Source organism: Condylura cristata, unplaced genomic scaffold (genome assembly GCF_000260355.1).
Source record: "Condylura cristata isolate star-nosed mole 26May11 unplaced genomic scaffold, ConCri1.0 scaffold00016, whole genome shotgun sequence".
Taxonomy (NCBI): Eukaryota; Metazoa; Chordata; class Mammalia; order Eulipotyphla; family Talpidae; genus Condylura; species Condylura cristata.
In genome coordinates, this window is record NW_004567117.1 from 32,092,036 (window position 1) to 32,103,146 (window position 11,111).

Here is an 11,111-nt window from a genome sequence, read left to right on the forward strand (position 1 = left end):
TCGAGAGAAGGAAAGACAGCCACAAACAGGGAGAAAGACACAGCCCACTCTCCATGTGGCTGGCCCTGAAAGACTGAGAGCTCAACAAGGTATCTTGTTCTGCACATGCTAGGCATGTCGTAACGCCTTACCCTCTTTTGCTTCTTTTTATCAGCCTCTTTCTGAAGGTCTCGTAAGGCCCTCTGCACAAGCTGCATGTCCAGGGACTGTTCATCTCTGTGTTCCTGTTGCACATGCTCCATCTTCTCTTGGAGGCCTTTATCCAAAGCAGCTCTATTTTCCTGTTTAATCTTTTGCTTCTTTACCTTATCCTGCTCATTCTCAAGTTTTACCTGCGCAGAGATGTCTTCCTAAGGTAGAAAAATAATGAAATTCAGTGCAGTTGGACAAAAGAAATTAATTCATTTCACCTAAGAGATGAGATAAATGGTTTCTTGGAAACACACATACACACACAGAGCTGGAACTGGAGAAATAAAGAAATAAAACAAACCTTAATGCTGAGTCAATGATAAGGTTCTATAAAATTTCTACAGGTGTTTATAAAGTAATAAACAGTGGAATTCTAAGTGCAGAAAAGTATAAAAAAAATCACCTGTAACCCTAGCATCCTTGACATTTCTGTACACAGCAGTCCCCTTTTATCCATGGGCTTCCCTTACCCAGTCAACAGAGGTCCAGAAACATTATATAAAACAAGGTATTCTGAGAGAGAGGAAGACAGACACAGAGACAGAAAGACAAAGACCACATTTGCATAACCTTTATTACAACATACTGTTATAATTGTTCTAGTTTATCGTTATTTTCTTCTAATCTCCTAGCATACCTCTCTATGTCTCCTAGTACACTTTACCATAAGTGTGCACATATAGGAAAAAAGTTAAGATAGAGTTTGCTACTACCCATGGCTTCAGACACCCACCAGAAGTCCCAAACTGGCCCCTGCAGATACAGGGACCCTGCACTTAGACTTACTCTTGTACATACCTCTGCACGTTGAGATTTAGACATATTATTTATTTATTTTTCATAAATCAACTGAAATACACTGCTGAGGGTTGCAGCAGGTGAGACAGGAGAAGTCTTGCCCTATATGGGTCAATTCCCTGGTCGGAGAACAAACTCCGGCCATATGGGTGGTAGTGCTAAGACTTAACCCTTAGACCACCAGGGAGTCCAAGATTTAGACACATTATTAAGCAGCAGTAAGAGTCCAAAGCTGGAGCTGTGCTTGTCAGTTAAATACACAAAATGAAATTTTAAGCATTTTGTTTTATAAATGAATTCACCCTCTCCCACGCATTTTCTTATCTTTCTGACACCCCAGGCTGGCTTCATTGCCTGCCTACCCAAGCAGTTGTGTTTTTTTTAATAATTTATTTTTTAACTTATATCTTTTACACCATAAAATTCCCACACCAGTTCACCGCTGAACCTTCATCACGGCCCCTTGTGCTCTCCTCTTCTCTGCTTTGATACCTTTTCCTCCATCTCCCTTGTAGAATGTCTCTATTTACAGCTGCCTATTAGCTTTTATCATCATCATCATCATTATTATTATTTTCCCTGATCCCTTATTTGGTTCCCCTGTATTCCTCCTATAAGTAAAACCATTCAATACTTTTCTTTTTCCTTCTGGCTTATTTCATTGAGCATGATCCCTTCTAGCTCTGTCCACAGTGCTGCAAATGGTGTGAGTTTATCTTTTTTGATTGCTGAGTACATACCATTGTATATATATATATACCACATCTTCTCGAATTAACATCACATCTTTTTTTTTTTTAGATTTATTTATTTATTCATACAGAACTGGGGTACAGGCCAGAGATGCGGAGGGTGAGAGGATTCACCAGAGACAGAGCGGGGAGCAGAACAGGCAGATCAACGAAGTACACTGCTGAGGGGAGCAGTGGGAGGGTCAGGAGAGGTCTGCCACGCCATGTGGAACTCCTCCAGGGTAGGCGGGGATCAAATGGATTTGATTTGGCACTGTGTAAGGAAAGTCCTTAAAATGCATTTAAGGGAGAAATGACATGTCTGGGATTTGTCCTAAAACAAAAACTGAGTGCAGGCTAGAGGTCGAGCTGGAAGAAATCAATATGGCAAAATGTATCAACTGCTGAAAGTAGGAGACATGTCCACAGAGATTCATTCTACTCTCCATGTCTGCATTTGAAAATGTTCATAATTAAACAATTAAAAGGGACAGAATTTATATAACATTTTTGAAATGATAAAATAATAGTGATAAATATCCTACCAGTGTGTACCAGGGCTAGGGTTGAGAAAGGGTATGGCTGTAAAGCTGGAAGGAGCGTCTTTGGGTGATGGATCACTTCTACACCCTGAAGCTGGTAGTGCTACCATACGTCTATAAGTGCAATAGCACTTCATAGAATAATAACCCTTCCCACAAAGGGTGCATATACGAGGGTGAAATTCAAAGATGTCCTGGTAGTTTTCTCTCTCTCTCTCTCTCAGACACACACAGAGATATGAAAGAACACAGGTGCTATTTTTGCAACTTCTTGTGGATCTAAAGTTACTTTAAAAACTTTTTTTTTAATGCAGTCTATCAATAATTGTATTTTTTTTTTGAGATTTATTGGGTCCTTCCTGATGGCACAACAGGTTAAAGCACCATGAGGCTGTCCACAGTCACTGCAGGATGGGTTTGATTCCCCAGCCAGGGTCCAGTGAGGGAGGTGACCTACATGGCAAGGCGGACCTCTCCTGGCCCACCCAAGCTCCCCTCAGCAGTGTATTTCTGTACATGCACCTATTCTGCACCTCACTCTTTTTCTGGTGAATCCTCTCACCACCCACACCGCTGGCCTTTATGTGTGTATAGATGGATACAGCAGAGGGGAGCAGTGGGCAGGACAGGAGCAGTCTGCCACAACATGTGAGTCACCTCCCGGGCTGGGGATCAAACTCTTGTGGCAGTGGCTGTAGATATCTTCATACTGCTGCGCTTTAACCCATTGAGCCACTAGGGAGGGCTCTCAAAAATTTTTTTAAGGAAGGTAAAGACAGCCAAGTGTAGCTGGAGGGCTAGGCATGTTATAAAACTAAATATTTGTTTCTTATACTGATTTCTGGCACATAGCACCCAAAACCCTTGGACAGGCAAAGTTTGAAAGTAGTCTTTTGTATCCTGATGAGAGACTGCTGGCTGGAAACTCCTAAATGGCTCCAGGATAGGGGCTGATCATCAGAAAGACCAAGCCATGTGTTTAAGAGGATAGGGACTTCTAGCTCCTTCCTCTACTTCCAAGGAAAAAAAGAGGAGATAGAGTTCATTCACCAATGGTTACTGGCATAATCTATAATGTCTATGCAATAAAACCTCCATAAATGTCCCCAAATGATGGGGTGTGAAGAGCTTCTGGGTTGGTCAATACACTGAGGTGCTGGGAGTGCAATGTTCCTGGGGGGGTGGGGGTGGCATGGAAGCTCTTTGCAAACAGCTCTGCCTCCACAGTACCCTGCCCTGGGCATCTTTTCCAGAAGTGCAGGTCACCTGGTGATCTATTCCTAGAGACTGGCATCTGAAGGAGGGGGTGACCTTAACCTTATGAAGTGTGACACAAACTCTGGGGGTTACATCAGAAATGGGTCAAATTGAAGGGCGCCTGGTTCTAGGTGGCCAGAGAGAGTCAGAATTGTTTGGTGTGAAAGGAAAAACCCTGCATTTGATGTCAGAATTACTGTGAGCAAAATGGCTCCCAAGGTATGTCACACCAGAGGGAGAGCATATGTAAGGCTCCTGGGGCAGGAGTAACCATATTTATTACCTCAGAGAAACTAAAATATCTAGACTGCTACCAAATCCTTCAAAACACAACAGTCTCAAGTCCAGAGGAGGCTTTCTAAGGGCTCTGAAATACCTTAACTTTGACATTTCTTAAGATTCCAAATTTCAATGTTTGGAGTTTCACAGGAAAATATTGCTTTTGGCCTCTGAATTTACTATTGAGTATTGAGTAGCAGTGGCTAAAATGTTAATATGCATATAAAACTGCTGCTTTTTTAGTATTCTTACACATTTCCTTTGACACATTAGGGACAGCAGTCTTGTTGGAACAAAATGAATGATACTCTGGGGAGTGGGAGGAAGTCAGTGAAGTTACCAACAACACTTTACAAAGGATTCGGAAACACCCTGTTATCCACAACAAAGCATGGGGGGACATTGCCAAATTCACCACTAGCCCTCCACAGCACTATTGAGCCAGTGACTATCTCACTTCATCCTCACAACAAAGACAAGTGTCTTTTGCCTCCTTTTCCAGAAGAAACTGAGTCACAGTAGGTAAGTCACTTGCCCTACCCAATGTAACGCTCTGCTAGCTGGGCCTTGAAACCCAAGGCTCTGAACACAGCCTTGTGGCCCTGTGACCAACTCAGGCTGTCAGGCAAACTATCCTGTAACCGGCCTGCAAAGGCGCCCCACCCACTGAGTTAGCCACCTCCTGACAAGCTTTGACAAGCTCACCATCAGGCGTGACTCCTCTTCCTTCAGCCTCCGCGCAGCCTGCGATTGGGCCCTGATGCTGGTGATCTGGGCATCCAGGCCCAGGCGCATGTTCCCCACCAGCTCTTTCTGCCTCCTCGCCTCTTCAGCTTCTCGCTTTTCCTTGGCTAATCGGTCTTCCTCCCAGAGCTTTGAGAACATCTGCTCTTCCAGCAGCTTTTGCCTTTTCAGCTCCTCATTGAAAGCGACCTGTGCTTTCCGCTCTTCACATACTTTCTTCTGATGGATAGAAGAGAGCTTGACACGGAGCTCCTCGCAGCGTTCCCTGAAAGGAGAATTTTAAAAAGGCAGAAGCCAGCCTTTCATGAGTCACCGCTCTCTTTAGGAACATACCAGTATAGCTATGCACTGCAGGAAGAAAAGGCAAAGCCCAGATGTAGGCCACCTGAGCCGAGTAAACAGGTGAGGGCGCATCAGGCAGGCAGAAGCATGATGTCCCAAGGTACGGGCACTGAAGTCAGGCTGGACAGGCTTTGATCCTATTTTTGACATTCCTGTGTGGGTCAAAACCCCAACCTATCTGAGCTTGTTTCTGCGTTAGCAAAATAATCATCTTTCGAGGTCCTAATAAGGACCAAAGAAAACAGATGTAAATGCCTGGTGGAAAATAGGAGCTCATGCATGGCGACTGTCAGTCCTATGCAGTAGAAACAGAAGAGGAAGGAGCCCATACAGTACAAATGGGGCAAGGGTGTGGTAAGAAGAGACCCCGCATGCAGAGCCAAGGAAACACTCAAGAGGAGGGCCGGCATGTACAGCATGTGGCGGTGAAGCCTCCCCACTGTTCCTGCAGTCACGGGCAGGGCGGAGGAACAACCCATAACTGTGTTTCTACTGCAGTCGAGAAAGCAGCTCTATTGGTGATTTTTAGCCCCTGCCTCTGTCATCGTCTGGGAAGAAACGCTCTTCACTACGTATCTAGACCTTTCTTTCAGTTTTAGTAATTCAAATTTCTTCACAAGTTCTTCATGTGTATAATACCATCTGCACTTCAGACATGACCTGCACTTTGCAATGACTTAGAGATATCTTCCAAACCTCACACCCCTTGCTCCCTCTCCCTCTCCTCTCTTGTTAAATCATTTCATCTGAGGGTAGAACATAGACATCTTTATTTTTTCAGAGTTCCTCAGAAGATTCTAGCATACAGCCACATTTGAGCACCTTTCATCGTAAACTGTTTATAAACATCAAGTCTTGCTGTGTTATAAATCAAATTGGGCACTAGGAAGCTGAAATTTGTAAAATGATCCCAATACAGAACTTCTAAAGAAATCTGAGTTGCTGAGACTAAAGAAAGGAGAATAAATTGACACTCAGCAAGTACTGTTGAGCACTATTCACCATAAGCTATTGGTTTTATTTGCCTAACTAAACTAGAATCCCCTTGAGGGTTGGGGCTTGATTATTTCAGAAAAAAAACTTACCCAATGTCCACAAATATTGATTTAACAGAAAATCATGCTGATGAATAACATAAACGATAGCCAATTGTTATCCGTAGTTTATGAAAGGCTCAAAAAGATAACAGAAGCTGATGTTACTAGGTTAACAAAACCAGTATATTTCCACATTGACAAATGAATTCACCAGTCTAAAATTCTAACAAAAAGTCCCTCAGTACCTGTATTATTATATGTGTTATATAATACCAAGACTTGAAAATACAACTAATATGTATACCCTCTTAAAGCTAGACTTCTAATATTGGTTAGCACGCCTAAATCTTTTTTTAAAACACCAACCTCAGTTTCTCTGGTGTATTCTCCTGACATTACCTGAATTGCTGGTCTAGCTTTGCAGTCACAAAATCCTGTCTCTCTTTTTCTTTTTTCTCTTTCAGCAATCTGATTTTATCTCTCATTTTATCTTTTTTCTCCTCAATTGTTTCTCCTTTCAACTGCATTTCAGAAAGATATTCATTTTCTTCTGATGCTAAAAGCTCACGTAGCCTGAAACAAAATGATAAAAATTAAAACTGTCATGGCAGTCAGTTTCAGTACTTGACTTTTATATTTTATCTTAGCAGCAGATTATTATCATAAATTTTACTATCAGGAATTTTAGTCTTCCATAAGGTCAGCTGACATTTAAAACAAGAGACAAATCTGTGTCATGTTTTATTTAACCACATACAGAAGAGATAGGTAATATACCATTTTCAGTAAGAAGTAAAATGAGTACATTTAAGGAGCAAAATATATCAGTTTGCTTTCTACCAAGCATAGGTTATCACAAGGGAAAAGACAAACAATAACCATTGATTTGGCAGGACTATAAATATCTCAGCCACAATCTTCACTATAAAAATTCACTTTATTTTTAATCAGCCAATCTCAACTTGTGGTTTGGGGCAAGTTTCACAGTCTCGGTCACCAGGTTTATGAGCCTTACTTGTTTCGTCTTTCTTCAGTGTTGATGATAAACCCTTGCATAGCATCCTGGACTCTTGCTTGCACAAGACTTTTCACAAACTTGCGGTCAGTGTGCTGTTGCCACTCAGTTTTCAAGCGGTCCCGCTCACGTGATTTAATGGAAGCCAAAATAGCATGCTGTTTCTGATGGCTGTGTTGGATTCTCTGTAGGTGTCTCTCAGTCCCTTGGTCTTTGGGAGGCTTGGCTCTCTGAAAACCAGTAACCACCATCACTTTTGAGAGATCTAAAATCAATTGCTTATTTCCAACTAATCATGACTTCCACCAGTATTCAGACTAAATAAATTCTGGTATATGAAACTAGTACACACTGTTAACAACTGCAAACAGCTTTGGTGCCTAAGGTGTAACTTGTTTGGTTCTTGAAGCTTTATGTAAGATACCACCAAATTGGTTTCCAATATTCTTGCCATTTGAGTAAAAGTTGATGGACTCATATACTAGACTATTGGTAAAACCTGAAGACATTTACATGTTCTGATTGCCCAAGGTGCTTCAGCTAGTTAGGGTAGAATGTTTAGAATAAAAATTAGAGGTTTTCTAATTCCTGACCTTGATCTTGCTACCCAAGATCACACATTGTTTCTCAAGGAGAGGTAACATAGTTACTACCATCAAAGTACTTTCAATTAAGAAGCTATTATCAAGATATACACAATAAAAATAATGAGTTGTGAAAATGAAAACCTTTATTTAGAAAGAAAGGGAGACAGAGAAAGAGGGGGAAAAGAGGGGAGGAAATGAGTGGTAGAGTTTTATTTCTATTTCTATTGTGCTCAGAAGTTTAATGCAAGGGCTGTGCTCTTTTTTGGTATCTTGAATTTCTGTAAATGTCTGATATATAAAAACATCCACTGGAGATTTGGAAACATAATCTCTTTGGATACCTATTGATGTATTTAAATATAAAATCACAACAGATTATATCTTTTTTTTTTTTTTTCATTTCTCTTCCTAGCCTGAGCGTGATGGCCATCACCATCAGGTTCTCAATATAAGTGAATGAATAAATGGATGGATGAATAAATGAAGAATCAAAGTTTCTGAACAGTCTGAATGCAACCTGATTCTCCTGGAGCCAACATGAAACTCATGGTCTTGAATTCTGTATGTCCAGCCAGTGGAATGAAATCATCCTTAGGTGAGCAGTGAGACTCTGGATTGCTGATTCAGTAACAAAACTCCTAGCTCATGTGGCAGAGTCAATGATCATTGACACTTAAAAGATCACTGTCAAGATTACTAAAATAATAGGGCTGGGTTTTGTTAAAGGAGTTTCCTGGGAAACTTGATGAACTTGAAGGTAGCTTGATGAAAAGATTCAGGATTCAGTGTGCACATAATGTACCTAGATCAAGTGAATAAGGTAAGGCAGGGCTGAGGTGGGCTGGAGATGGAAGATAACATTGGGTGGGGGGGTTACATCATGGAGAGCAGCAAGTCAGTTTATACCCTAGAGTCAGTTAACTGTTTTCTAATATGTATGAAATTGTATTGATGTAGATTAATTTGAGAACAAAGCAGAGCAGGGTCAAGGCTAAATTTTCGGCAGAATACACATAGGAACTGAGGCTTCCAGTAGTCATATGAGATAAGAATCATGCCCCAAGGTCAAAAATCAATTCTCTTAAGTTGTTAGGGCAGAAACCAGGCTCTATGGTACATTTTAACTAAAGATAGGAATGGAAAGGGAGTGTGGTAGCCTGAGTGAAGAAGTCAGAAGCCCTTTAATGGTTGGGACAGCCTGAGCAGGAGTCTGTGGTCTGGAAGGACCCAGCCTCTGGGCAAATAAGCAATGAACAGGAGTAGTGTAAAAAGGGAATGCCAATCCATGTACTCTTGGCATTATTCAAAGCCTACACTGTTTAATATAATAACGTGAAACAGATTTACAATTAATTTTCTATTAGCTGCATTTAAAAACGTAAAAAGAGGGGGAATAATTTTATTACTACATTTTATTTAAGCAATGTACCCAAAATATTGCCATTTCAAACTCTAAGCACAGTTAAGGTGCTCAAAGGTCATATGTGATTAATGACCACATTATAACTCGAAGCTATACTAAAGGGAGAAAACTAGATTCAATAACTACATCACAGTTTCAAGGTCACTAGCAAAGTCTTGTTATTGTAACCTCTCAAGTTACAGTTCCTAGTATTACCCTTTCTAGTTTTAAGTCTTAAAGAACAATGCCTTATAGTTTGATCCTGGCCTCTACCCATTTTTGTGATCTTAAGGAAGTTAATCTCTCTGAGCCTGTTCCCTCACCTGTCAAATGAACAAAAATAAATGTTCCCCTAAAAACCTACTTTGAGAATTAAATAACTGGGTCCCTAGGGGATTCGGCAGAGACCTGCTCCTTTTACTTCTCCATTACTCAAGACATTTCATCTATTATGGCCTCCTCCTGGAGTGGCTGGCTTTCACATCTCAACCCTAGTGGCTTTTCTTCTTTCCCCACACTCTGCACCTCTAACACCTCTAACACCCTCCTTCCTGATCATAATCTGACATCTGAGATGTGTCAACTCTGACCTTTTCCTTTTCCACCTTATTCTTCTATGAGCACAAAGTATTCACAGGCCTGCTTCCCTAATTTAGTGGTCACATTTTTGTGTGTTCCTTATTGGTTCCCAGAAAAAGTAATGACACCTGACCAAAAGCCCAGCCCCTAAGCTTTGTATTCAGATACAAAATTCAAAACAGATCAGTTTCTGTCCTTCATGAATTTTGTCTGAAATTATCACGTTGAACCCTCTATAAGATCCTCCAGTTTACTGATTTCCAAACTCATTCTCCAGGTCCTTGGACCAGGAGAAGAGGGAGCAGGTCTATATTGAGAATTGTATGCACTGTGGAGCACAATGAAACCATATCATTCATTATTCCATAAAGTGCCATCACGGACAATACAGCATATCATTACCTAAAGCATTTATCTTAGATGGTTTTACGAATAAGAAAATTGTTCCTGAAGTTAGCTGATAAGCAACTTGAAAGCAGGCATGAGTAAAACTACTTATGAAAGGTAAACCCCCGGGGAGCCTTGTGTTTACAATATATCTCTCACCGTCCTGTGACACAGCAGGCACTCAAGTAATTTCTTTGCTCTTGGCTATTTACTCCTGGAATGTTTTCTGGTCAAAAGAAACAAGTTTGCAGACACAAGGGAATACAGGGGTATGAACTAAGTGTCTGGAGTTCTGAGCAGGACCTATCAAATTCTGCAGCAGGCAGCATTAGCCTGAAACAACCAGCTATCATTCTATTTCCAGACCTGCAAGGACACTTTCATTATAGTTGAATTGGCTGAAGAAGTCAAACCCTTACAGCCCAGTCTCCCTTCCACAGGCCCTTCTTTTGGGCTAGGTGCAGGCCCGGCCCAAGTTTAGCTAAATTACATTCAGCCCAGACCCCAAATTTCCTACCACCTGACCTAGTACTCGTTCTGTGGCCATACTTTGCACTGAGAAAAGAACAGAATTTTGGACTCCGAAACTGAAAAACTTCAAGATCCCAAGCAGCGATTCTTCAAACACAGGCTCTAGGTATATTAAAACTGAAGGTGGGAAGGCAGAGGGGATAATGGAAGGTGTTTCGAGTGCAGGAGTTCGATGAGCAACCTTATTCTCCCGTATTTCAAAATCCAACCCACTGCATCAGGTACCAGCTCCCCTTGAGTGAGCCCCATCTAGGGGCCAGGATGGGCTCAGGAGTGACTGACTGGAGAGGCAGAAAACAGTAGGTTCCCGCATACACATCTCGTGCTTACCACAATCACCACTTTAGGAGTAGGGCCCTTAACCTCCCGCTGTACGAGGCCATACCGCTGGCTGTACATTTTCTAGTTCCTTCAGAATGGGGGTGCGCTACACCACGGTTCCCCAGTCGCAGAAAGCAGCGGCATTAACTTCCGCGACGGCATGAGCTTCCGCAACGCGTACTTCTCGTTGCCATAGTGCACCTCGCTTGAGAGGCGGAAGTTGGTCCCGTCACCATGGCGACCATGGAGGCGGCACTCGCGACATCCTCCTCTCGGAGCTGAGTTGACGAGCCTGCGCTGTCCTCAGCCCGTCCGCCCGTCCGCCCGTCCACCCATGGCCTGGCCTCCCGCCAGTCTCCCTTCCTCT

General features: G+C 42.1%; 1 protein-coding gene across 1 annotated transcript in view; it reads right to left on the minus strand.

Annotated features, from left to right (window-relative positions):
• The window catches only part of CFAP53 (cilia and flagella associated protein 53), an 18,135-nt gene extending 7,232 nt beyond the window's left edge, over positions 1-10,903 (minus strand). The window contains exons 1-5 of the mRNA XM_004683897.2: positions 10,754-10,903; positions 6,938-7,167; positions 6,322-6,495; positions 4,505-4,808; positions 132-350 (exon numbers count right to left, since the gene is read on the minus strand). Of these exons, the coding sequence (XP_004683954.1) occupies positions 132-350; positions 4,505-4,808; positions 6,322-6,495; positions 6,938-7,167; positions 10,754-10,822 (996 nt within the window). The 5' untranslated portion in view covers positions 10,823-10,903. The remainder of the gene's footprint in view (positions 1-131; positions 351-4,504; positions 4,809-6,321; positions 6,496-6,937; positions 7,168-10,753) is intronic.
• Between the last annotated feature and the right edge of the window lie 208 nt (positions 10,904-11,111).